The sequence below is a fragment of the Aspergillus saccharolyticus genome (genome assembly GCF_003184585.1).
Source record: "Aspergillus saccharolyticus JOP 1030-1 unplaced genomic scaffold BP01scaffold_9, whole genome shotgun sequence".
NCBI classification, from domain to species: Eukaryota; Fungi; Ascomycota; class Eurotiomycetes; order Eurotiales; family Aspergillaceae; genus Aspergillus; species Aspergillus saccharolyticus.
Genome location: NW_020290619.1, coordinates 406,112 through 432,613, shown reverse-complemented (window position 1 = coordinate 432,613; position 26,502 = coordinate 406,112). Strand labels below are relative to the sequence as shown.

Below are 26,502 nucleotides of genomic sequence, written 5' to 3'. Positions count from 1 at the left end.
GTGGCTCGATCTGCAGGAAGACGGGCTGCCCTGGCGATGACGTCGATGCAAGAGAGGCTGGCCAGGCGCTTACGGAGTAGACAACGATATCGAATTAAACCTAGAGTCCCGGTTGAGAGGCACGAGTCGGATGTCTAGGAAGCGTGCTTTGAATCCTTCAGGTTTTCGTTATGGATGTGCATATGCACATACTATGCATAGATGTAGAATACTCGAGGGTCTGGTGTTGGAAAGGGAGACACGCGGGGGGAACAGAACCGATTGACGTCAAGAGATCCATCCATGCAATTGATGCATTGAACGATAGGGTCATCTTCTGATATTCCCATTCGTAATAAATAGTCGAAGACACTAAGAGGATAGTTCAGAGAAAGGCATGACACCATCATCGCTCCACAATCAATTACGGAGACCTCCGTAGTTCACTTGAATCACCTCAGTCTGTCTCCCCTCCGATGTTTGAGTGCCAAAATTCCTTCAGTCTCTACGACTTCCCTCACTTTATTGCATTCTATCCTGTTGTAACATGCTTAACTGACTAAACCGGTCGGCAGTTCCCTCTTGGTCCTCGTACATTGTTCTGGTGCCCCTATTCGACTCGCCCGCTGCCCGAGGGAAGTGAATGAAGGCCCGAGAAGGCAGATCAGAGATCAGATATTGCAACACAGCTGCAGGCGTGGAAGATATTTTCGTTGCATTGACACGAGCGCATTGCATTCTAGCATAGCTCGAGCCACAATTTCCGCCATTTCAGGAGCATTTTGAGGGGTGATCTTGAGAACTTGGCCGGGACTGAACGCTCTTCCGGTGGCACCCAACCTTTAATTTGCCCGAACTCTCCCTCTCTCTCTCTTTCTTGCTGCCTCGTCCTCTGCCTCGTCCTCCTCCTCTTCTCCTCCGCACTCTTCCTCGTTTCCTCACACACCTTCTCTCTTCTTTGAACTCCTATCGAAAGAATCAACTTGTCTTTTCAATAAGCACTTGCAATCTCCTGTTGCCCCCGAAACCATCTAGATTGCATCCTCACGGCCAGCAAGTGACAATTCAGAACCCGGCTTACATACGCCTTTCCCCCCCGTTCTAAGCAAATCAAGCGCGATAAGGAGAGTCGGACTGGTTCTACCTCCCCATCGCAATCGCTTCATCCTCCTGAACGTCATTCCCACCCCGACTTCTGCGCGATCGCCTTGTTCGCCTCACTCACTCCCAGCCTCCCTCCTCCCTCCCAATTCTCCCCCTCTTACGCAAGCTAAAGGCGGAAAGGGTCGCCTAGTCTATCCTCACTTGTCTCATACATACGCCCAGATACCGCCACCATGTCCAAAGTCGTGCGCAGTGTGAAAAATGTCACCAAGGGTTATTCCTCCGTGCAGGTTAAGGTCCGAAATGGTACGTTGACTTGGTACTTCCCGCGTGTCGTGCCTCCAACCGGCTGCAGCCTACGAGACGCTCTCCTGATCGTTGTGACCGCTGGGCAATCCATGAACCCTCTCATATCTCAGTTTACTCTCCATTGAATGAGTCCATGGTCATTTTAAGCTAACGGCTCGTTCTCTCTTTCCAATGCAGCTACGAGTAATGATCCTTGGGGACCGACTGGTACCGAGATGGCCGAAATCGCCGCCTTGACCTTTAGCAGGTAGGCTACCCCGCGTCCTTCGTGGTCTGCATCGTCCCACGAATCACACTGACCCTCCTTGTGCAACCCTATAGCCCCACCGATTTCTACGAGATTATGGACATGTTGGATAAGCGTTTGAACGATAAAGGCAAAAACTGGCGCCACGTTCTCAAGTCATTGAAAGTCTTGGATTACTGCCTGCACGAAGGTTCCGAATTAGTGGTGACATGGGCCCGCAAAAATGTTTACATCATCAAAACTTTGCGCGAGTTCCAGTACGTAGACGAAGATGGACGCGATGTTGGGCAGAACGGTAAGCTAAAATGCGGTGGCTGGGGTGATTTACGTCATGTCTGGGGCTAATATCTGCTGTCTACAGTCCGCGTGGCCGCCAAGGAACTCACCTCCCTCGTTCTGGATGAGGACCGTTTGCGCAGCGAGCGCTCCGACCGAAAGCTCTGGAAGTCCCGAGTGAGCGGGCTGGATGACCACCAAGGAGGCTACACGCCCGAGCCTCGCCAGCGTCGCGAGCGTCGCCGCACGACAAACGAGGATGACGATGCCGAGTACCGCCTGGCAATCGAGGCGAGCAAGTATGAAGCCGAGGAAGAACGCAAGCGCCGGGCCAGGGAAGCGGCGTCGGCTGAAGACGACGAGGATCTGGCCAAGGCAATCAAGCTGAGCAAGGAAGAAGAAGAGCTGCGCAAGCGGGAGTTGGAGGAGAGCAATGCTCATTCGTTGTTCGATGATACCCCTACGCAAGTCGCCCAGCCCCAACCCACCGGATACAACCAGGGATATCAGCAACAGAGCGCGGTCGACTGGTTCGGCAATCCTATCAACCCTCAACAACCTCTGACGACTGGTTATCTAAACAACCAATATGCCCAGCCAACTGGCTTCCAGAGTCAGATGACCGGTATGCCTAATGGATATAACAACGGATTTCAGACGCAGCCGAATCCATACGATCAAAACCAGTACGGCCAGGCGCAAAGCAACTATCTGCAGCCGCAGGCCACCCTACAGCCACAGCACACAGCGTTCAATGTCAACAACCCCTGGGGAGGGGACGCGTTCTCCCAGCAGCAACAGCAACAGCAACAGCAGCCGCAGCAATTCCAGCAATCCCAGGACAACTTTTTGTCGGCGGGTACAAATAACCCTTGGGCTAGCCCACAGCCAGCGGACGCTTTGAAGCCCATGCCGACTGGATCGAACAATCCCTTTGCACCACGTACTCAGCAGTTCCAGAGCCGGCCTGCTATGACTGGACCTCCCTCGTTGAATACCCTGGCAGAAGAGAAGGCCACCAACCAATTTTCCTCGCCCAATCCGATCGCGAACTACCAGGCACAGCCCCAGTCGCTTGCTGCGCCTCCGCAGTCGTTCACACCGCAAAAGACCGCCCCGACTCAGATGCTGGATCCGCACCGCGCGCAGTTGAATGCACTCTTGGCTTCTGGAGAGGGCCAGGACACGTTCGGCAATGTGGGAGATTTGCGGATTCCCGCCCAGCACACGGCCCCGGGTACATTTGTCAACTCGGCAGGACAGGGATTGGACAAGCTCCGGGCCACGCGGACGGGCAACAATCCTTTCTTCAACCAGCCGCAGCAGCAGTTTGTTCCACAGCAGACGGGATTTGCGCAGCCGGCTAGCAACCCTTGGGGCGGACAACAGACATATCATCAACAACCTCAGCAGGGTGGCAGTTTGATAGATCTGTAGAAGGGTAGCGTCACGGGTGAAATGAGTTAGTTGTGGGGGACTGGAATTAATCCTGGTACTGATATCTTAAGCCCGTTTGTCTCCCGGGCTTTTTTTCTCCTTTGATGTTTGTTATTATCTGCCTTCTCTTGTTTCCTTATCTTTTCTCCCCCTTCTCATCCCCTTCTTTTATAGCTGATCTTAAGAGTCATCGTAGTCGGATACCAAAGGTTTCTTCTTGTCATTATTACTATCATTGTGAACCTTCGAAGTTAAGTTGCTATACATACAATGAATGCTTTTTTATTTGTTTTTTTTTTTTTTTTTTTTTTTTTTTTTCTCTCGGAATCAAGACCAAGGGAGGAGGGTGAAGCAGTTCCCTCCATGCCGAGTTTCTACCCTCTGTCCACGCTTTTTGATGGTATGTATTCCGCGAACTTGACGACGTACCGTACCGTACTTTCCCTATGGACATATATGTACACCACTCTCCAGGCCCACCAAATGTCTTATCCGGTCATTGTAGTAGGAAACTGGGAGGGGAGCGGGGAGGGGGCGGTGCAGTGCCATACCTCAGGCACAAAAAAAAGACCTTGCCTCCACAATCGCTTCGTAGTAGTCACTTTACCTTTGATCTCAGCTCCCCGATTCCCCCGGCCGCCCGCTCGACCGGTAAATTATGATCAACCTCGTCAACCCCAGAAGATATTGTCTAAAGATCTCCTGTGATGGTGAAAGGGAAATCCATTCTACACTACAATGTATGTATGTATGTATGTATGTATGTATGTATGTGTAGATGTCTGGGTGCTGCTGTCTTTGCCCAGTAAGATAACATTAGACACCGAGACATCATACACACTTACCTACATAGCAAAGAGGGGGAAACAAAGGGACAAACCAGATTATCGAAACACTCACACCAACAACCCTTGATTGGACAGTACTGACTGACCATAATCACTACCAGACCTTGATTATCATCATCTACCTATACCTATACCTAGACCTAAACTAAAAAACAATAGTTTCCTTATAGACCTCCAGCTGTTCCGTACAATTGCACAATTTTACAGACCACTACCTATAGACAGAGATCGTGATTCCTGTGATGGGAATGAACAAACAAGCCAACGAAACCAGACCCCCCCCCTCAAAGAAAAAAGAAACAAACCAGACCATACCATCCGTACTCCCCCAGCCCTGAATATCCTGCTCCCAGTATCCCATCCCATCAACCAACAACCAACAACCCATTTGAACAAACAAACTCACAAAAGGCTGAGGAAAGAAAGAAAGAAAGGGAGCGCCTTTTATCTCAAGATTGAGTGAGTACACCAGCAACAAGAACCAAAACAGAGTAAGTATATTTAGGGGGAAAGAACTCCCAGTCCGTGTTCCCCAGCCCGTAAAACCCAGAACAGATTCAAGTGTACATTTGGAAATCAAAAGACCAACCGTCCTCGGATTATCCGCCCCTCTCGCCGAATTGTCTCGCCCACTCCTCATACTCTTGTAACCCTTCTTTGCTCACACTCGGACGAATCGATAACAAACTCGCCTCGAAATCCTGGAACCGGATCGGGCGGATCTGATCCATCGGCGTGTGCAATAATGCCTCGCCCAGGTTGCGCAGCGGGCCCATGGCGGCGTCTTTGGCCAAGGCGGTCATGTCGGAGCCGGAGAAACCTGATGGTATGGTGTTAGCATGCATTGAATAAATATTCGTTCGTGGAGACTGGAGTTGGAACAAGCCGGGGGACAGGGAGGAATGCTTACCCTCCGTGACTTGGACTAAAACTTCAATATCCTCATCCGTCAACTCGTGATTTTGATGACTCAACAACTTCCGGAGTTGCTGTTCGCGGACATGTTGTTCGGGGAGGGGGATGTACTGTCTCCGGACGAAGCGGCGACGGGCTGCCTCGTCGATGTCCCAGGGCATATTTGTGGCGGCAAGGACGAGGACGCGGCTCGCGTCGCCAATCTTCTTGTCCTTCTGCTCGCGGCCGGCGGCAGCGCGCTGGAGGTCGGACCACTGGATCAGAAATTCGGTCTTGGACCGGCGCGAAGCCTCGTTCTCCGTGCCGGAGGAGCGTGCCGAGAGCAGGGAGTCGATCTCGTCCACAAAGATGATGGACGGGGCTAGCGCTTTGGCCAGGCCAAACAGCGCGCGTACGAGCTTCTCGCTCTCGCCGTGCCATTTGGAGGTGAGTGTGGAGGCCGAGACGGAGAAAAAGGTCGACCGCGATTCGGTGGCCACCGCACGGGCTAACATGGTCTTGCCCGTGCCTGGAGGCCCGAAGAGGAGCATACCGCGTGCTGGCTCGCGGAGACCCGAGAAGAGGTCAGGCCGGAGGAAAGGGTAGACGACAGCTTCTTTGAGGGCCTTCTTGGCCCCGTCTAGACCGGCAATGTCGTCCCAATGGACTTCGTCGCCGCGGACGACGATGTCATTGAGGATTTGGCGCGCAGCAGTCGCATCGACGCCCTTGGGAAGCTTGTTCATCACATTCATGATGGCATCTTCTTCATCTTCCTCCTCTAGATCTTCTTCATCCGGGTCTGTGGACTTCGGACCGGATGACTCGGGGTCGCTGGAAGGGGGCGTCACGGTGCGAGTCAAGCGCTGTGGTGATTGAGCGGCGGGTCTCACGTTGGATGAAAGTGTCAGTCGTTCCAATCCAGGGACCAGCCTGGCATCGGTAGATGAGGTGGGCGTGATCCGCGGGCGTGATGATGTCGACTTGACTCGCGACTTGCCCAACCCATCCGGTGACACACCTGATGGGGAGGATGTGGGATGGGGTGACCGGAGAGAAACAGGTTTCGGTTTGATAGAAGGTTTGGGTGGAGGCTGCGGCCGAACGGCATTTTTCGATTCTGGTTCCTTCGATTCTGGTTCCACCGAAGCAGGGAGTGACTGGTTGGAGGACTGATGTCGAACCTGACCGATTGGTTTGCGGTACGTCGAGGTGGTTGGGGTGGTATTTGAAGATAAGGTTGCCGTTCTCCTCGCTGGCGGCCGACGCAATACCGACTGGTCTGATGCACGGGGTTTCCTACCGATTCGACGTTCGTCTGGATCATCTGCCGGATGCGTTGCTCTTCTCGGGACACGCTCGTCGCCAGAGAACGGACGACGGGGTTCGGGATCTTGGCGGATGCTAGAGTCGTTGGAGGCGCGGGTCGAGGCCAGCGCGGCATCACTGGCCGTTCTATCCGGTACCGTGAATGACGGATATGTACTACCCCAGGCTAGCCCTGCGGCCTGAGAGGCTGCGGCCGGGCGCAACTCCCTCCGCCGCGAGCTGTCCTTTTTCTTACTCTGTTTCTTGCCCTCCGAATTGCGCAGGGTGAACGGCATGGTCAATTTCCGCCGCTCGGGGCTCGAGGTGCGCGAATCGGCCTTGCTCGGGGAATGCGACTGGGTGCGGATGGCGGGGGTTCCAGGTAGGGGAGGGGAAGTGGCGGTGCTAGCGGATACTCTTCTGACAGACTCCGAGCTGACGGTCGTGGTGGGTGTCGGACGACCGGGGATGGTAGGAGGTTTCGAGAGATCGGTATAACCAACGGCGGGAACGGTCCCGTCGCCAATCCAACCGGGGGTGGTTCGGGGAGGCAATTTGCCCGAATTATCCTTTCTACTCTCGCGAAGGGCTTGGAGCAGATCGACACGCTCGCGGCATTGCAGCTCCAGCTGGCGGATGGAATCCTGCAGAGCTCGTTCGGTTTCGTTCTTGGGGGTATACTTGGCGGGGACTCGATAAGCGTTGTGATAGTAGATCGTTTCCAGGGCGGAGCGCCAAGATCTTAAGGCTTCCTCTTCATTATTCTGAGCAGGCAGGATGATAGCTTAGTTTGGGAGATGTATGGTGAAGAATTGCAGCATAGTACAAACCTGACCCTCAAAGTAGACAGCAGTCGAGCACATCAAGTAGCAATCATCGTAGGTCTTCTGCAGTGAAGACGCCGGCTTGGGGCGCATCATTCATTCGAGGGTGCACGGAGGAGGGGAGGAGATGGAGCGGGAATCTTGCAGGACCCGCCCGCAATTTACATAAGTATAGAGGAGAAGAGAAAGGGAGATCGACGGAGCGAGAAACGAGTGGCAGTGCAAATCAATTAATTGAGTGGGGTGGGGGGAAGACTTGGGGAAAGAATCCGTCAGTCGGATGTGAAGGTGATGGAACTGAAGTTGAGGAGTAAGTAGTCGTGGTAAGAAAAGAGAGAGACTGCAGGATGTGGAGGGGGTTTGGCCGGGTTCGGTTTGGGGGAGACGTTCCTTTTCCGATTTTTCCAAGTGACGTCGTCACACTTCTTCCCCTCCTCCTCTTCCTCCTCCTCCTCCTCCTCTGCCCCCGCCGCCTCTGCTTTATCTTCAGCTTCTCATCTTCAGACTCTCCTATACTAGATGATTCATTTATCTTGATTCATGTATTCATTTGAGATTGTGATTCACGAACTATAATCTCGTATTTTTGACCAGTCGACCACCCTCATACCAATCCACCCTTTCCCGCAATTCCTTCTATAGCATACATATATGAATATATTCACATGGAATCAATCGCAGTGTATCCCGAGCAACAACAAAACAAAAAAAGAAGAACAATTCAAACAAAATGCAGTACAGTGCAGTGCAGTGCAAACAGGTAAGGATATATGGTCCAACCCAACCAGACAGACCAAAAGCAAAGGAGACTCGTCCAGATAGAATTTCCCCCTGCATCCCGTCAACGCCTACCAATTAAGCATACATCAGGCCCGATTCAAGATCTGGCCTCAATCCAACCAAGAGGCGGCCGCTCATCCACCAATCAATCCTCCAGCTCATCTCCATATCCTGCCGGTCACCCAGAACCCCAATCCACAACATGAAAAATGAAAATGAAAATGACACGTCAGAAAGAATAACACAAGCATCGCTCCAGCGCGGGAGCTCGCAGATAGACAGTTGATTGGAGTATCCCCGTCCGGGCCGGTGTATGACTTGCTGGGGGTATCGCGTGGATGGTACTGGAAACTCGATGAATGGGATGAGGATGAAATAAAGAGACCGAGCAAAAACGGGAGAGAGAGCCAGAAGCGAGGTATCATGAAGGCAGAAGCTCCTCAGATCAGCGCCCAGGCGGTGTCACCTGGAAACACCGTCTTCTTCATCCTCTCCCCTCCTTCCTCCTCGCATGTGATAAATCGGGGTAAAGGAATTCGTTGTGTTCTCTCCCTCGGAGTCGTAGTATTTTAGGCTATTTTCTGAGTCGTGATTTTATTATTCTATCCTGGAATGAATATGAGAGGAAGTTGAGTAGGTTGATGTGATGGGGGTTGTTGCGTGTTTGTTCCCCCCGGGGTGGCATGCAAGAGGAAGGAAGCGAAGAAGTGGTTTGAAAGCTGAGATGTGTTGGATTCATGCATCGGGCCATTTGGAAAAAGGAAACTGGGTTTAGTTGTCCGGCTGGCCCTTGAAGTAGGCCTTGGCCATTTCATACGAGGTCCTGGAGAGGAATACGATCAGCGGAACAGCCCTCCAAAAACTCTACGGATAGATTAGACTCACCAGCAAATGGCAGTACTGGGCATGGTGGAAATAATGCGGGGACGGGCGCCACGCAGGAAACCCTTCCAGCCGAATTGCCGCTTGATGATAGCCGCCGCATTGAACAATCCCTTGGCTGAACGGATTTCCTCGTTTTGCGCCAACCCCCGAGTCTGCAGCAGCGTCTTGACCACGTCGAGCGGGGTGGTCAAACCGGCCGCAAACGCACCCGCGAGACCACCGGCCATACAGTGCGTAAAAGGATCGTAGTCTTGCGACGGGTTCATGATCTTGGAGATGGACTCGTAGGCGACAAACTGAGTGGCGGTGAAGGGAACAGTCATGCAGAGGGTGGTCGGATAGGAGACGTAGAATGCCTGGAAACCCTCTGTGCGGTAAACGGACCGGGCGCATTGAAGAAGGCTCTTATGTACCGAGCCATGCACTTGCATACGTTGCTTGATCACTGCGCCAGTTAGAGGATGCTTCGCCGTGTCGAGCTGTTGCACAAAACTCACCGTCAAAGGGATTCATCAAGGCGTCGCTAGCAATAGTCGCAGAGGCACCGCTCAGGGCTGGCAGTAGTGGTCAGTCATCGCGCCCGTGTCGCTTTAAGCCGCGGAAAATGGTAACTCACCTGCAGCGACCGGGTGGTGGCCATCGTCAACATTACCACCTGCCAATTCCTTCACCATCTCATATGTTCCGAAGTACACGGCGTGAGCGGGACCTATCCAAAGAGACCAGTCAGCTAAACCAAGTGGCCCGACGGCGCTCGCAACAAGACTCACCAGCGCCAACAATCACACTCGAGACACCTTTCCACAGTGTCCGCCAGCCCTCGATCCGGTAGATCGTCGAAACCGCATTGGTCAAGCCTGTGTAGAGCCCTCCAGTCGTAGGATGCAAGATTTGCATGCGAGTCTAAACATATTACACCGCTGTCAGTCTCCTGGTCACTGGACATCCCGCGCACAGCTTCAGCGAGCGGGGTTTGTTGGCAATTGCTGGACCGCCATTCACATGAGCCACATACCTTGAGCAAGTCTACTGGATACATGACGGAGTGTTCCTAGAACCCCAGAGTCAGCACAAACAGCCCCTTTGAATGTAGTCTCACTGCTTGGCACATACTGCGATACCTGCGAAGGCGCCAGCCAACATGTTGGCGCCTAAGCCGTAGTTGGAAGGGAGGGCTTCATAGCTGTCGTCAGGGTGCGGTTAGCGTGAGGTCATCAAAAAAAAAAAAAAAAGAAAAAAAGGAAATGATATCTCTCGGTCTCTGGCGATCCATAGTAACAGCGCATTTCACCAAAGTCTGAATTATATCCTTCACAAATATATGCCAGAGTCAAGAAACAGTGGAGACAATTGCCGACCAGGACCGGAGACGTGGACTGAAGGGCCACATACTCATATTCTTGCCCGGGGATCTGTTCGGGGACCGCCATTGAGCTCTTGAGGTTTCTGGAAGAGGCGACTGCTAGAGAGGGACGAAAGAGGCTGCGGGCACAGGTGAAAGAAGCTCCGGGAGGACCGAGGAGAGTTGGTCTCGAGCTGGAGGCCAAAAATGCCGACGCAGAAAAACGGACTTTGCGGAGCGGAGAGGGAAGACCGATCCGGGCGGAGGAAGTGGGAAAACCGGTAGGGAGGGGAGCGCGTCTCGAGAAATGATAGGGAAAGCAGAGGGAGGACTATCAGAAGAATGATAACGAGACCAGCTTCAACCCGAGGAAGTAGAGAATAATTATATGGCGGTAGAAAGATGAGGGGAGAGATGGAGAGAGAAAGAGGCAGGAAAAGAGAAATGCTGATAATTCTGGGATGGTTAACTAAAAAAGTCCGGCTGCAGGTCGATAGCAGCAGGTATCTCGTACCGACGCATTACCATTCTGACGGTACGGTATTTGACCTTCGGGCGGGTGATAGGGGCTGCTAGAGAGTGCTGAAGAGGGTAATGAAAGCGGAATATCCGGTACTGGTATGGTATGATAAAGAGCGTCCGGCAAGGAGACCAGATGCTATTGGTCATTGATGCTTTCCTGCAAGCTTGAGACTATTTTGTTGTTCCTTCAGATGGATTACCCTCGAGTTGATCTGATCAGATAACTGAACGATTCGACTCATTGATATGTCCACTGCACTGGGCTATATTTGGATTACAGCTGTACACAGTATCCTACTCATGATCTGAATACCTCACTCGAGAAACCCATGATATTTGTCTCTCGTCCTGAATTCCCGTCCTCATCTACTCCCGTACAAAATCCCTCCTCTCGAACTCCCGTGCCCCGGTCGGCCTCGCTGAATCAGCCTCCCTGGCCTGGAACAGGCTAGCCTCTAAAGCTTAGACAGTCGAATCCAACATGAAATTACACCGAGGCATCTGCCTCTATCCGATGACGGAGCTTCTGCCTCATAGAGTCATAATAACCAAGTATTCAACTGACATAGTAAGTTACGCGCTCGAATCACCATTTAGGTAAAGCATGCATAACTATTCCCCTCCTCTCTCTACTACTACTAAGCATAATTACTGGTCACCGATCATATGGATGATTTGAGTCGTGTCGGCTCCACCGATACCACAGGGAACATTGACAAAAGTGCAACTTTCAATTCTCCAAAGTCGGCTGAACCGCCGAACCGCGGAGGAATCCAACTCATGGGACCCCATCGATACTTACTCGGGTTTAGCCCGCCCGATGATCCGAAAGGTCCAAAGGAACGGGAACCCGGACTTTGTGCTGCCGTCCGCGTCCCATCATGTCTTATCTGATTGAGATTGGAGTAACTAGTTATAACTGTACACTTAAACTTACTGCTTCAGATTGACTTGTCCTCAATCACGCTTAGGGAATTATCCTCGTCACTGGCAGTAGCCAGTAGCTAGTAATACTCGCAAACCCCCTCTCAAATGTCACAAGATTGATACCACACTCCTCGCCCATCCCCAGCAGAAGGTAATGTCCTAAGTCTGACTCTATGGATTATGGGTAAGAGTATACTCCGTCCCTAATCTAAGATCGAATCCTTCGAGAAAAAAAGAGCAAACAGGAAGAAGCCAAAAAAAAAAAAAAAGAAAAAAGTGGGACACCCACTAGAAGTTATGTTCTTTTCCACTTTCATTCTGGAAACCAATTACCTAACTTAAATGCTTTCCAAACGGGAGGAGACAGGTGACTTACGGAGTCGATTGTCAGACCCATCAGGATCGAAAAGTCCCGAGCAAAAAAAGACGGCACATGAATACCTTGCTAGACTAATACTAGCCTACTACGGAAGTATGGAGTACCATCACTGTCTATCTGAGCTAGTGCATGGCCATGTACAGTTTTTTGCTCCTTGGTTTACCTTGCCGTCTTTCGCCCGTCCTGCGCTGGGACCTGTTGGGACTACTACTCCGTACTCGTAAAACTAGGTAAACGCTTTCTTTTTGCTTTTTCCCAGGCGAGATAGAATCCAGATTGATTTACTGTGTACTTAGTTCCACAGAGCATTTGCCACTCTGACCATTCCCGATAGTAAACCAAGAAATAATATAAGGCTGTAAACCCCAAACTACCTAACTATATGCCTATCCTTACCCATCCAGTGACTTCGGAATTTCCGAAATGCAACATCGTCCATAATCTCCTTCCTAGTAGAGACAGTTTCAAAATAGGTACACATGATAGAGAGCATGTACTCAAACTCAAGTTGAAATATAAATATAACTTCCTCGCCCTCGTATCAGATTGCGAAGACATGAAAAGAACAAGGTCATACTAAAAGGGCCAGTAACACGCACAAGGAAGAAAGAGAAGAAAAACACACACAGAAGATGGGTTGGCCCTTGAAGTAGTCGGTCAAGTGTAGAGATACATACAGTAAGATTGCATCGAGGACAACGATTTGAAGTAACGGAAAATGATATAAACGTTCCGAGGATGGAGAAATTCCATATGCGCTGGCTATTTGTCATGCACGTCGTGAGTTCTTATGCTTTCTTCTAGTTCAACGGGAAGACGGGGAAGGAAGGGCGAAAAAGGGAAGTCTGCTTGTTCTCTACCAATCCACATTGAATGACCATTCGCCTGTCCAAAGTTAGTGAGCCGTTCACTTTCGTATGAAGGCACAAAGAAGGTAGGACATACCATTGTTTAAATTCTCCGCTGTGTCACTCAGCAAAATCACCCGCCGTTTGTTACAGTAAGCTGTTTTGTCCAAAATATCGACCTTTAATTGTGCAAGCTCCGGTACCGGTTTCTCAAACATCTCACTCAGGCTCTCGACGGCCATTTCTAGGTCCTTCTGGTTGTCTTCGAAGATCTCCGTCAGGTTGTTGCGTGCTAGGTAGTAGGCAAACGCATACGTCCACTTCAGGGTCTGTCGACATTGTTGCAATGCTTGTGATGCAGTGTCCAGGAACTGGACCTCGATCCAGGAAAGACCGGACTGCGATTGAAGACTGGTCATCTTCTTCTCCGTCTTCAGATACAGGTCCTTATCCAATTTGGCCGACTGCTCGTGGTTGGCATACCGGTTGTAGTAGTGAAGGTACCGCTCCAGCGACTCCCGAGATCGCGCCTGTGCGGTGCGGGCCTCGGATCCGGACTTCTCCTCGTAACGATTGCAGTTGTACCAGCTGGTGCCATGTTCGGACCACAGACCCATGCACATCCAGCAGAACTCGTGCTTACATTTTCGACAAGTCATGTGGTTGCAGCCGCCATTCTTCTCGATCGTTGAATGGCATCTCGGGCACTCTTTCGTGTTGGCGGAGATCCAGTTGGCCGTCTCGGAATCGTCTTCGCACTTCTTCAACCACATCTTCACTAGCGTGCATGGCGCTGGCTGATGGTCGTTGAGTGTACATCCGAAGCAGAAGTAGTGCTTGCAGTCACACTGGACTGTGGGCACAATGCGCCGAAGGTCGCGCTGTTTAATTGGGCAATCCACCGCATATACGCATTCCGGAGCCGGGCACCATTTGAGATTATCCTTGTCGTCGACATACGTCCGCATGAGGAGAGCTTTGTATCTGTAGGACAAGGGATTAGCAATACGACAATCTGAGCCTTTAACAAGTCCTATCTTACCTCTCCTTCAAATCATCCGTCACCAGCAGTCCTAATGACTTCGAGTCCACAATCATATGACAGTCCGTACCTGGACATTCAATCCTCGCGGCTTCACCCTCCCCGCGGATTTTCTGTGCTAGGTAATGGCGATAGCAATCAACGCAGAAGCGGTGCCCGCAGCGCATAGCATACGTCTCGAGCTCGTCGCCATCCTCGCAGCAAATCTCACACATAAAGCCAGAGACCACTTCGGTCTGCGGCGTTCCCTCAAAATTTGTCCCTAGACCAGCCTCCTCCAGGGTCTCTTCTGGATGGTCCATATACGATTCGATCAACTTCTCGCGTTTCCATCGCCCATACCGCAACAGGATGGCCGACGACTCTGGGGGCAGGCCGAGGATCGACGAGACCTCGTTGATCTGCACATTCTGCTGCCGCTCGATATCTTCCGGGCTCAGGACTTTGAACTCAACCTCGTATGGTTTCCGTTTCGTCGCGATGATATCTTTATCTTTGGAGAACCCGCCATCAAACTCATCACCAAAATCTGGTGCAGAAAAACAAATGCCAAGGACGCGGGTTAGTGACGGAATATAAATGGGCTCATGAAAAGTAGCGCCGACGGGAGGGAGGGATGTTAAGGAGCTTCATCACATACCATCGCCTAAGCTCTCGACATCACTGCCTTGGGTGTCCAAAAAGTCATCCGGGCTAGAGCCGACGCTCATGAAATCCTCATCTGACTCCATGCTGGTAGATGCAGGGGTAACGAGGTCTGTCGCCTCCTCCTCCTTGTTCCTCTCCAACAAATCCGAAAGGCCGTTGGAGATCGTGACAAGGGATTCGGGATTGGGGTCCGTATCAGTCGGTTGCTTCTTCCTCTTCTTTCGTGAGGGTTTGTCAGAGAGAGAAACTCCGGTGGCGGCGGGCGAGAGGGCGACGTCGGAGTCCGGATCGGACGGGGTGGTGGTGGCGGCTGTTGCTGCTGTTGTGGTCGCGTGGTCGACGAACGTCGCCTCGGCCGCCTTTCTCTTTCTCGTGAGGGGAGGCGTGGTGGATAGTGTGGGTAGAAACCGTTGGCAAGCCGGGGTATGTGCTGACGCGATAAAAAAAGTAGGTCTCGAGATAGGAGATCGAGACCTTACTCTTTTCCGGGACAACACAAGTCACAGCGTACCAAGGGAATCAGGGTAAGGTAATTTTCCGGGTTCCGGAAGATGGGGATGAAAAGGAAAATGAAAGAGAGATTGATTTGGTTTGGTTGGTGGGTTGGTCGGATTTTTGGGGTGGTGGTGGGGAATAGTGCAGTACTAGCTTCCAGTAGAATTGGTGATTAGATGGTCCGTGATTATCAATCTTGAGAGAAAGTGGAAGAAGAGGGAGGGTGCAGTGGAGGCAGGAGGAAGAGGTAATTAGTGGTGGTGGAGGTGGGTTACTGTTCAAGGGTCGAAGGTTGAAGATGATGGGGTGGGTGTCACTAAAGGGAGGGGGAATAGTGGATGGATGCAGTGGATGAGATGGGATGGACGGTCACGGGAAGAGAGAGCGAGAGGGAGAGGAAGGGAGATGGGGGGAAAAAGAGAGGGGGAGGGAATGCTGCGATGGATGATGGATGATGGATGATGATGATGGATGATGATGATGTGGTGGGGGGAGATCACTTGGTCCGACCGCCTTATGCTCTTCTTCCTCTGTGTCTCTCTGGGTGTGCTTGTTTCTTACCACATCGACCTGTTCTTACCCACCCTACTCCTTCATTCAACCTGACCTTTTTTTCAGCTCTAATGATGAACACCCAAAAAGCTGGCAATGAGCTATTTGCCAGTTCTGTCAGGATGCAGAGACTGCCAGGAGAATCGGAAGGGAAAAAGCGCTGACTTCAAAGAGAAAAAGGGATTTTATATGTCACCTTGAGGCTCCAAAGTGGGGATCGGCTGCAGGCTGCAGAACCATTCAGCCTAGTTACACCTCTGTACCACCAACTGTCGTTTTTATGGCAGACTACCTCCATTAAAAGACCTCCAACAAATGCTACAGCCGCTGTATTGATATGGCGACTTCCTAGCACATTATGGCTCCGAAGAACTTCGTTCGCTCGGGCACAAATGCAATACCCAAGTTGTATTATACCATCGTCGATCCCCGATGAATCATATCATAGCTTGATTTGAAAGCACTCTATATGCCACTGTCTAGGTCGTTTATTCATCATCTTCCTCTTCTTCTTCTTCTTCTTCCTCCTCCTCGCTCTCTTCCTCTTCGCTGCTCTCCTCTTCCTCGGCGTTGGCCAGCCAGTCAACAAACTGCTGTGTTTGACTACGCACCTGGCGCATTTCCTCGGTGCTGCTCGATCGCTCGTCGTCCCACCATTGCTCATAAGCCTCTTCGTCGATGATCTCCAAGTCATACAGCTCCTTGGCAATGAACAGAAGGACCGTATCGCCCCGGCTGCGGTGCACCAAGTCCTGCTGGAGGAGGAGAAGTAGGTCAACCTGGTCCGGCTTGGCTTCACGCTCGCGGTCGAACAAGGCCCGCTCGACGATCTCCCGGTACTTGCCGAAGATCTCTCGGACCGCCTCTCCGGCGCCCTTTCCAGCTTCCATCAACTGCGCCACCCGCTTCATGAACGCGGACACCACGGCGCGGCGGACCTGATGATCCGAGGCATTGGCCGTCATACGTAGACTGACCAGTTCCAGCTGGACCACATCCGACGAGACACTCTCTCGCAAGCTGTCGTAGACGCTGGCCGCAGCATCATGAACGAAGTGATCCGAATCCTCATCATCAGACATCGTAGTACTAAAGCTACCAGCACGGGACCCGCCAAAGTCGGAAATCTCTGATGAAAGTGTGGAGATGGAGTCGGTAGATAACGAGAGATGTGCCATATTGTAAACTGTAGGTATGCGGTTAGCGACTCATTGTCTCATATGAACAGAGTGCCGAAGGACAATTACTTACTCAACCCTGACGAGGCGTTGCTTGCCGCGTCATCCTCGTCCTCATCTTCGTAAGGAACGTATTCATAGCCGGTACCACCCTCACCGACGACCTCCGGCTCGCTAGCGGGCACACCGTCCTCATCATCTCGGGGGGCTTTCGTGATGCGCAGGCCCTCAGTGACCTTGACTCCGTCGGCGATCTCTACGCCAAAAGAAATGAGAGCACCAGGTTCGACTGTACAGTTCTTTCCAACCACCGCCCGCTCGGCAACGATGGCTTGTTTCACTGTCGTCCCGTCACCGATGACAGCGCCGTCCCAGATGTAGGCACCTTCCAAGGTGACATTTTTGCCGATCTTGCAGTCCCGGCCAAGAACCGTGTCCTTGACCGTCGTCTTATCTCCGATACTGGTTCCCTGACCAATAACTGTGCGACGGCCAATGACACACGAGCGCGCGAGAGTCACACCCTGTTCCTGATACAGACTTCCCTTGCGGAGCTCATAGTTGTGTCCTGGGAGTAAGTTGGTGTCCGGGCAAAGAGGATAGGTCCATCTGGAAATGATATCCTTGCTCACAGCATCGTACGCCTTTAGGTTTCGCACTCGAGCCGCATAGTGATCCTTGATGATGTGCGTGTGAATCGTCTTGCCGTTCAGCTCGTAGTCTTTCAATACACCAAACAAGAACTGCTTGCGTGGCGCCTGGTAATCGAAACTGTCGGACCAGAGACTCAGCACATCAGGTGTACAAATGTCGATGTTGCAGTCGATCAGATCCTGGCGCAGGTCGATTTCCTGGTGGGAAGTGATGAGTTCGGGCTCAATGTTCAAGCGCGTGGAGTCGGGGTTATGTTGGTCAATCTCTTCGTAGTGCAGACAGCGATCCTTGGTCGGGTCGATCACAAAGACAGGAGACACGGAGGAAGCTTTGGTTCGGTGGTTGCGGCCGGCTTCCCGCAGGATCATGGTCATGATCGCATTCTTGTCGGCTTCACGACGAGCACGGTGCTTGGCCAAAGCGCCTTCGATCGGGAGATTGCTGATGACATCGCCGCTGACCACGATGAAATCTCCAGTAATGAGATGCTTGCCGTCCAGATCTCGCATGACATCTCCAACCGAGGTGGATGTCGACTTGAGGAAAGTCAGCTGCTTGAAGGGAGACGATAACGCTCTCCACTTCGACGCACTATCAAAGCCCGCATGTCAGCTTCAAAACATTCATGCCCATGCCTACCGTGTGGCTCAAAACGGCCAGCTCTCCAAACGACAGGACCACGTACTTGATGTATCTCTCCAGCTGGTCTGAATGCGCACCGCCATAGAGGAAGACATCCTCAACACCCGCATTGGCCAGGAACTCAAGAGTATACTCGATGAGAGGGGTGTTCGCGAGCGGCAAGAGACACTAAATCGATCATCCCCTCTAGTCAGTCCACATATCCTCATAATCCTTTTCATTTCCCGCAACAGTCCGTGTACATCACCCCCCCCCCCCCCCGGCCACATACCCTAGGTCTTTCCAGAGTGAACGGCTCAAATCTCGTCTCGAAAGTATCCGCAAGTACCTACATCAAAGCCACCAGAATGATTAGCCAAGCTCTTCGAACTGGAGAGGGAACGGATCAAGTCCGATGGGAACGACATACCACCGCCTGCAGCGTCTCCTCTACAGTTTCCGCAGCATTTCCCCTCTGCTTCGGCGCGCCACCTTTTTTCGGACCCATCTGCGTGAAACTGTACATTAGTATGACTCATTCGCGGCCCGGAAGAGAAGACACAGCGAGCGACACAAAGGGCACAACTCACATCGGGTGAAATACACGGTAGAGACTGGGGATTTCTTCGGGTTCAGCGGTCGCTTGGCTTGCTCCAGCTTCACAAAAGTCAATAAACAGCTTCTTCGAGGTCGATGGAGCGAAGTCGTACGTGAAGCGAAAAGCCGACGGTACAATGCCGACCAGAAGTATTGAGCGCGCTTGAGAATCGCAAAATCTCCGCCAAGCCTTTGTCTCCTCCGTCGGAGTCAGACTTCATCCCACCTTGCGCCTGTTTGCTGTGTTTGTCCGACCCCTTTGCTCGCCGCCCGTCTTTTGATCACGTGATAATAATCATGTGATTGTAGACGCATTAGCCTCAGCCACACTCCAGCTGCTGCTGGGGGCTAACCCTGGTTGGGAGGTTTTCGAGTCCAGAACGTCATCCACGGTCTGGGCCCTCCTGGACTCAAAGGAACACCCCCTTATCCCAGGAACCGCGGGTCCAGAACTTAAGCTGTCATAATTAGCTGACGAACCTTCGATCTGGGAGCCGCTGGAAGCTTAGGTTGAAGCGGGGACGAAGATCAGATCGGCGCTTCTTGAAGTCGGATGGACCTATGTGGTATCTGTAGACGTAGCCCCTTTTTGGTAGTGGACGTGTGTCGCACACAGATTGACAGATGGTGAAAATATCCACTGGCTTTGAATGCTACGCGCAAGTTCGGAGGGATATCCAGGCTATTGATTCATGGTTTCAAAGCAATTGTGTGTATCTTAAACCACAAGTCTTGTTGCACAACTTCCCTGCAACTCAAGGAAAACAATTACTCACTGAGAAATTGCCTGAACCTCACAATGAGAATAACAGAAATGCCGGCGCCTTCGCAGTCCAAACGAACCAATAATACGTACAAAAATATGATAGACAAGGCTGCCAGCCCATGGGCCTTTGACCCACAGGGTCTGGATGCTAGACCCCAGGGACCCTCAGAAGAAGCCCAGTCATTCAATGCGAACGACAGCAGACCAGCTTTGATGCGAAGTAGACCCTCAATCAGATGCAAGTGTAATCATGCGCCGCGACACCGTGATATATCATATATTTCCAAGCAGAAAAGAAAAATGCAGGACAACCCCTGACTGTCACCCTGAGGTATAACTCAATGACTACGGTGAAGGGTCATTGATATTCATGAGGTGGAGAAGCTCACGAAAGGAATAAACGGCGTGTGGAGAAGTTAAGCGGAAATGTTAGAAGAATTTGGAGGTCGTCGGTGTCGAGGAATAAAGTTGGTAAAGAGAGATGCAGGTGTGGTCAGATACGACCTAACCTGTCCGCGTGGCCTGCATGGAACTGACGATCGGCTGGCTCGGATGTGTGTACATCCGCGGCCTCTTCGCCATGGCTGGATTTTCACCCGCACTAGACATTTCTGAGAGCTGTCGTCGTACCTGTGGCCGAGCAGCGGGTGCCGTTGGGGCCAGAGCCATTGCGGGGGTGGTGTATTGAACACCATTTTGGTCGACGGCGTACGCAGGAGGACCTGGGGTCGTAGGAATATATTGACTGGGAACTGTTTGCATGTTATGGGGCACAGCGGTCATGCCTTGAAACTGGCCGGGCGACTGCCAGTTATTCACCGATGTTGCTGGTGACTGGCCCGGAGAACTGTCCTCCTTGATGGAATGTGCGGCGGAACTCTGCGCGGCCATCGTGACAGGGACGGCAGGCTGAGCAGCTTCCATGTTTTGCGATGCAACCTTCAAGTGGGACAGATGCTTCTCGAGCATTTCTAGCAGACTCTTTCGTGTGAAGGGTTTTGGAAGGACATCGTCCATACCTACAAATGTCAGCTGACTTCGTTTTCAGAAATAGCTAAAGGCTGGAAGACATGACGTACCATGCTGAAAGTAGAGTTGAATATCGTCGCTCCGGATATTGGAGGTCATGGCAATGATAGGTGTTCTATCAAATTGGCGGATGAGGTGCGTTGCAGAGACACCATCCAGGTTGGGCATAATGATGTCCATGAGAATCAAGTCATACCCAGGGTTAGCCTGGGCTTTTGTTACAGCCTCCAAGCCATCAAGCTGGATACCACGTCAGCGATGAAGTCGAGAGAAATTCGATAGAGGGACATACCGCAGTATCGATGATGCAAGAGAATGAGTATAGGAATTTTCCACCAATTTGGCGACACGTCTGGTCGTCTTCCACCAGCAAAATGCGGGGGCTGCGGGCCCAACCAGGGTCGACATTGGCGCTCTTCTTCCGACTGTCGGGAACCTGCTGGACCTGTTGAAGTTGCTGGACCTGGGGGACCTGAGGGACCTGCTGAACTTGCTGTCTCCGAGAGTCGTCGACCTCTTGCTTCGGCATAGGGTAGGGGACGTTTTTAACATGCTCGCCGTACATAGGATCAATACCGTTAGTCGCGCCGACAGGGTAAACAACAGGCTCGACATCAGCATTCATCTTCGAGTACACCAGAGCTGGGTTCGCCGTCGCCGCAGGCGCACGTACCACGCCGTTCCGCGAGGCGCCATCCATGCCCGGAGCAGAGACAACCGCCCCTGTAGCCTTGGACGGATCAGCAACCCCATCGAGTCCGACTAGGTTGAACTGAATCTCTGCGTTCATATCATTCAGAAGTTTTGTGGCCTGTTGCAAAGGCGAAGAAGGTTCGTCATCCATTGTAGCCACCTGGGAGGGGCTGAGGGTCGAGCTTGCTTGACCCTGGGCCTGAAACGATGTGGCCGCTTTGCTGTCGCGCCTTCGACTGGCGTCGACAGAAAGTAGGTAGTTCATTACCTGGTGGATAACACTTTCGTGGTTGAGCACCGTTTTCTGAACCCTCATAACCTCCTGGAGCATCAACTGATGGTCCACAGTCAATTGCGCGTATCGGTCCGACAGGTGCTGAATTTGTTGTTGCTGTGCCACAATCTGTTGATTCAAGAGATCAATCTGTTGGGTGGGAACCGCGTCGTCGGTACTTTGAGTTTGTTTGCGCGGAGCGGGGGCCTTCCGGCGAATATTGTCGAGCGACTCCTTACTGTTTGCTCTGAATTCTGGGTGCTTGAATTCCCACGCCTGCGAGCCCGTATTAGGCCAATCCGGATATTTGCCGCCCATCGCTGCGCACTTACATTTGCCCCATATGGTGATTGCCCATTCTCCTCGTTATTCTGTCTCACTTTATGAAAGTCGTACTTGTTGAGTTGTCGCACGAAACTGGCGAAGTTGCTGTGTTTGAAGTGCTTCGGGAGGATGGTCTTGGTGAATTTCTCGCACTAGGATCATGGAGCCATTTGGTCAGACGGTTTGCGATCGTGAGAAAACATGGGAGAATTGCCCAGCACGGTACCTCCAAGACGACAAAGCTGTCCCCTTCGTCACCCCATCGCACGATTTCCGCATACGAGGGGTCCTCCAGCATCCTTTTCGAAGAACGTCAGTGACCATGTTGGAGGGAAAAGATATTGAACTGTCAATACTGAGATTGAATGCAGCAGGGGTCGAGTGGTGAGCGGGGGGCGAGTGCGTCGGGAAGGAGACAGGGTTGAATGAGCGGCACAAAGGGACGATCAGGAACGGGAGAAGGAAAGAGAGGAGAGACTCACTTGTAGAGTTTCCGTACCTGAGCATACTGGTTAGCGAGTGAAACGCATAGGAAAACAATACGATAGAATGATGTTCTTGAACATCGGTTTCACGAAGATCACGACGAAGACTTACAAAATCGCTAGAGTTGCCGGCAGGGGCGGCGCTGGTCGAGGTCTGGCCACCGTCCATCATGGGCTAGATGGGTCGCGACCGATCGAACAAGCAACAGGCTCAACACACGTCGCAGCGACCGGGAGGAAAGGGAACCAGTCGGGCGCGCAACTTCAAAGGTCGTCTAGGGAAGTAGAAAATAAGACTCTCGGGCGGTGACCCGAGATTAAAAATAAATTATAGCAATAGTGAAAAACGAAGGACGCAATCAAAGAAGGGGAAGAGAAGAAGAGTTGAGGAAGGGTAAAAAAAAATAAAAAAGAGAATTGGAGTGGGAGGAGGAGGGGGGGGGGGAGGGTGGAAGAGAAGGGGAAACAGACTCTCAGAGACCCTCCGAATGGCCGAATCGGCGGCACAACAGGTGAGTGGTGGAGGTGTGGGAAGGGAGTGATTAAGGTCAAGAAAGAATAGTAGGAATTGGGAATGGAGATTAGTTACCATTAGTTAATTTTCTGGGATTTTTTAGTTTGAAGGTGGGACTGACTGGGCTTGTGGCAGGCAGTCAGTCAGTCAGTCAGTTTAGTTAGTGTTAGTTCTTGGGGGAAGAAAGAAGAGGGGATGAACCAGCAGGCGGCGGCGGCGGATGGGCGGGCGTTGGCTTGGGTGGAAGTCCATGGTGGTGTTGCTTTGATGTTTCAATAAAGGAGATAAAATATGATTTGATTTGACACAGTACTATCTCTTTCTTCTCTGGTTTGAAGAACGATCATCATCGTCATCGTGCTTGTAGTTAGTGGATGTGTGCTCTTTCCACTCATACCTTACGGTGTAGACCTTATTAGCAGCAAAATCCACTACTACTATTATAACTTAAGTAGGTAGGTAGTAACTAGCCTAGGTAGAAGTGGGTTGATCACCAGCCACAAACATCGGATGGTGAGATATACTCCGTAGTTACCACCACCCTTTCTTTACCTGAACTCATCGCCCTAGACATTGCCATCCTTTTGAGACTCTGTCGTGACTTGCATCGTCTGCAGTTCCCTCTCCCCTCCTATGCGATTACCAGGCTTTGAAATGCCAGAAATGACTTGGATTCCCTGACTTCCCTAAGCAAGGAGGCAGGAGGGGTAGACAAGAATCCGAACCCTCACTAATCTTTAGAGCCTCGGAGCTAACGAAAGACAACTCAAGATGGCCCAACCCAACGGACACTTGTTTGAGGATACGATACAAACCAGCGTCACTGGACAGCTCAAAGGATAAAAAACCAGGATTGGGAAAGAAGATCGCGAACTAATGAGAAGCGACCCAAAGGAGGGGGGTAAATAATAATAAAATAACGCAAAGAAAAAGAGACTAATCAATCCCTGATGCCTCGCGATGCGTGGAGCGATGCGTGGAGCGATTCTGGCGGGAAAGCCGGTTGGAAGCTGTCAGTGCGCCTGAATGGTTGCAGGCAAGTCGCATGAAAAGGATGGGGGGGATGCCATGGAGATAGGCTGTTGACCGCTGGGAGGGGCCGTTAATCTGTGCGGCCACGATCACCTGGGCAGAAATCGGTGTCTCGGACCCAATAAATGATGACTTTCTCGTCTTTCCTTCCGTCTGGTGGAAGAGGAGTGGGGGAATTTCAGACAGCTTTGTTAGGCTCGAAGCTAGGAATGCAATAGCATCACCGTGAGAATGAGCGAATACCCACGAATGACTAGACGGTAACTGCAGCCAGTCAACAATGAAGTCCCTATTCTCGTTTTCATCTTGCCTTGTAAGTCTTCCCCCCATCGCATCCTAGTCTCCCGTCCCCTCTCCCCATGATGATCATCAACCACTGATGAACATCTGGGTTCCATTTCATGAGGGGAAGTTTCACGGGATTCGGCAACGGCTGCCGATCCTTCGTTGAAACATGGCTGATTCATTCATAACTCAATAGCCGACAGGGTCAAAGAAGAATCGATGAATATCAATCATTCCACAGTCACAGTATGTAAAAGTACTGTACTCCATACATACATGAAGCTATGGCCTCCTCATGCATGCGCTAGTCCAGGATGGTGGTACTAGGTAGTATTCTTACTACTTGAATTTAATATGAACCGGTACCCGACTGTCTGGTCTCCCGCAGACTTGACCTTCTCTCGGATTCAGGACGGAAGACAGATAGGTCTGGGGTAAAAAAGTAAAAGCATCAGTCGATCCCGTCCAGCCCGGCCAGCTCTAGCTTCTCGTAGTAGTAGTTGTTGTAGTTTTAGTAGTAAAAACTTGAACATTGACCTTGAGTCCAGACTCATCTCACAGAGAGAAAGCCACTTGAATGTTCCGCACCCTTGCAGTTCGATATCCCGGAAACAATGCAGGCGGTCAATGAAACTGGCATCTGAACTGTCATCCTCCAGAGCTCCAACCGGGTCCATGAAGGACCAATGCCAGTCCGGGTCAGTTTAATCTAGCTCAGGCAAATCGTATGCAGCCTTTTCTTCCAATCCGAGAATTGAGCCATCCTCCTCCATACATGCCGCGTAGAGACAACAACATCCCGCGCGAGACCTTCGGGGCGAGAAAACGAGAAAATCAGCTTGAGTCTGGTTGTAAATTTTGCCTGATCAAAGCTGATCATGGGACAACTCCCATTGTTCTATTGAACACGAAGTAGAAACGCACGTTTTGTTTTTTAACTGAGAGAAGACGGTTGCCGTCCGGGCGCTGCAGGCGGGACTAGCGACTCATGACGAAATAATGTTCCGAGATTGGGGTTGAAGCTGCCCGGTCCATCTCCGCCCTCCGAAGCTCTCAGGAACATTCATCCTCCTCCCCCCCTCTTCTCCAACAAACTCTGAAATCTCAACTCTGTTCAGGGGTAGTCGTGGCGATTTTACACATTTCAACCTCGATCCAATTTCTCCTCCCCGATACGTCCTTTCCGAACCCTTCCCTCTCAATTGGCCAATCACAATGTTCGCTGCTCGCCGATTGACCGGTGGCCTTCCTCGCGTCCTGTCCCAGAGGGCCCTTTTCCATAACACCGCCCCGGCGTTTGTTCAAAAGGGCGACGCCATCCCCGACCTCGATGTTCTGATTGAGAACTCCCCTGGCAACAAGGTCAACTTGGCCAAGGAGCTGAAGGGAAAGGGAATTATCATTGGTGTCCCCGCCGCTTTCAGTATGTGCCCTTCCCGGTTTTACGCCTGAACCCAGACAGCCACGCATCAAGGCTCTGTCTGGCTTCACCTTTCCACCCACTCGCTTCCAAATTGAGTTTGGAGCTAGTCATTGAATTGCAGCACGCTGTGCCGAAACGGAGGAACGAGATTGACCGTTCTTGCTTAGGCCCCGCTTGCTCCAGCACGCACGTGCCCGGTTATATCAAGCACCCTAAGCTGAAGGAGGCTGGTCAGGTGTTTGTTGTCGCTGTCAATGATCCTTTCGTGTAAGATTTCTCGAAGCTGCGACGTCTGAAAAGACTTCGGGGGCTGTATGGTGGGCTAATTATCGGGACAGGACCAAGGCCTGGGGCGAGTCCCTTGATGCCTCTGGCAAGAGCGGCGTAAGTTCACCACGGTATTTTCTCTACCAGGTCGACATCGAACTAAAATATGAGCGTTAGATCCGGTTCCTCGGAGACCCTACTGGCAAGTTCTCTGACGCGCTTGACGTTACCTTCGACAGCGCCTCCATCTTCGGTAACAACCGCAGCAAGCGCTACGCGCTGGTTGTCGAGAACGGCAAGGTCAAGGAGGCCTTCGTTGAGCCCGACAACATCGGGGTAAACGGTATGTCTACACCGAAGTGACAATTGTCAGAACATCCATTCACTGATATGATTGTTATAGTCTCCGCCGCCGAGAAGGTGTTGGGTTAAGCAAGTCGAGAAGTCTCGGCACGGCAAACTATCTTGTAATCATAGAATTCTGTTATACGTGCAGGAGAAACATATAAGATTTATTTGTTTATAAATTCTTTCTCGCAACCATAGCAGAACTTTAGACATGGCCGGCAGTGCAAAGCCTCGCACATGGAACACCCTTTCCAACGCCGCAAATTATGGCCCTCATATAAGCCACGAGCGTATACAAGCCGATAACTACCCAGGATATATCCCCATCGCCGATGATCTTCGTAGTCGGCTCTCACATCAAGCAGC

General features: G+C 51.6%; 7 protein-coding genes across 7 annotated transcripts; 2 read left to right on the top strand and 5 right to left on the bottom strand.

Moving 5' to 3' along the window:
- Positions 1 to 1,316: 1,316 nt before the first annotated feature.
- BP01DRAFT_372720 (epsin) lies at positions 1,317 to 3,352 on the top strand (the record flags this gene model as incomplete). The annotated part of the gene is made up of 4 exons (XM_025576749.1): positions 1,317 to 1,389; positions 1,570 to 1,639; positions 1,714 to 1,934; positions 2,001 to 3,352. The coding sequence occupies 4 exons, from the start codon at positions 1,317 to 1,319 to the stop codon at positions 3,350 to 3,352; spliced, it is 1,716 nt and encodes a 571-aa protein (XP_025432823.1).
- A 1,019-nt stretch (positions 3,353 to 4,371) lies between these two features.
- Positions 4,372 to 7,534, bottom strand: BP01DRAFT_355245 (putative AAA family ATPase). Its single transcript, XM_025574639.1, has 3 exons — positions 7,233 to 7,534; positions 5,111 to 7,166; positions 4,372 to 5,020 (listed from the first exon to the last, which is right to left on the bottom strand). Exons 1-3 carry the CDS (start codon positions 7,317 to 7,319, stop codon positions 4,800 to 4,802), a joined length of 2,364 nt encoding a protein of 787 aa, XP_025432822.1. The 5' UTR covers positions 7,320 to 7,534; the 3' UTR covers positions 4,372 to 4,799.
- A 1,070-nt stretch (positions 7,535 to 8,604) lies between these two features.
- Positions 8,605 to 10,681, bottom strand: mrsA (putative mitochondrial carrier protein). Its single transcript, XM_025571251.1, has 8 exons — positions 10,284 to 10,681; positions 10,005 to 10,074; positions 9,907 to 9,942; positions 9,662 to 9,794; positions 9,508 to 9,600; positions 9,389 to 9,445; positions 8,892 to 9,336; positions 8,605 to 8,829 (listed from the first exon to the last, which is right to left on the bottom strand). The coding sequence occupies exons 1-8, from the start codon at positions 10,319 to 10,321 to the stop codon at positions 8,778 to 8,780; spliced, it is 924 nt and encodes a 307-aa protein (XP_025432821.1). The 5' UTR covers positions 10,322 to 10,681; the 3' UTR covers positions 8,605 to 8,777.
- A 2,236-nt stretch (positions 10,682 to 12,917) lies between these two features.
- On the bottom strand, positions 12,918 to 14,682 carry BP01DRAFT_292702 (RING finger protein; the record flags this gene model as incomplete). Its single annotated transcript, XM_025571700.1, has 4 exons — positions 12,918 to 12,946; positions 13,007 to 13,893; positions 13,952 to 14,480; positions 14,592 to 14,682. The coding sequence occupies 4 exons, from the start codon at positions 14,680 to 14,682 to the stop codon at positions 12,918 to 12,920; spliced, it is 1,536 nt and encodes a 511-aa protein (XP_025432820.1).
- A 1,412-nt stretch (positions 14,683 to 16,094) lies between these two features.
- On the bottom strand, positions 16,095 to 18,849 carry BP01DRAFT_355241 (translation initiation factor eIF2B catalytic subunit epsilon). Its single transcript, XM_025574638.1, has 7 exons — positions 18,810 to 18,849; positions 18,690 to 18,756; positions 18,530 to 18,607; positions 18,392 to 18,448; positions 18,164 to 18,288; positions 16,898 to 18,069; positions 16,095 to 16,832 (listed from the first exon to the last, which is right to left on the bottom strand). The coding sequence occupies exons 3-7, from the start codon at positions 18,605 to 18,607 to the stop codon at positions 16,135 to 16,137; spliced, it is 2,130 nt and encodes a 709-aa protein (XP_025432819.1). The 5' UTR covers positions 18,690 to 18,756; positions 18,810 to 18,849; the 3' UTR covers positions 16,095 to 16,134.
- A 1,024-nt stretch (positions 18,850 to 19,873) lies between these two features.
- skn7 (putative stress response transcription factor SrrA/Skn7) lies at positions 19,874 to 22,386 on the bottom strand. The gene is made up of 6 exons (XM_025571250.1): positions 22,380 to 22,386; positions 22,009 to 22,281; positions 21,791 to 21,934; positions 20,784 to 21,734; positions 20,542 to 20,731; positions 19,874 to 20,481 (listed from the first exon to the last, which is right to left on the bottom strand). Exons 2-6 carry the CDS (start codon positions 22,078 to 22,080, stop codon positions 19,967 to 19,969), a joined length of 1,872 nt encoding a protein of 623 aa, XP_025432818.1. The 5' UTR covers positions 22,081 to 22,281; positions 22,380 to 22,386; the 3' UTR covers positions 19,874 to 19,966.
- A 2,768-nt stretch (positions 22,387 to 25,154) lies between these two features.
- On the top strand, positions 25,155 to 26,304 carry BP01DRAFT_355238 (peroxiredoxin family protein). The gene is made up of 5 exons (XM_025574637.1): positions 25,155 to 25,521; positions 25,689 to 25,788; positions 25,860 to 25,905; positions 25,966 to 26,131; positions 26,192 to 26,304. The coding sequence occupies exons 1-5, from the start codon at positions 25,314 to 25,316 to the stop codon at positions 26,218 to 26,220; spliced, it is 549 nt and encodes a 182-aa protein (XP_025432817.1). The 5' UTR covers positions 25,155 to 25,313; the 3' UTR covers positions 26,221 to 26,304.
- Positions 26,305 to 26,502: the final 198 nt, after the last annotated feature.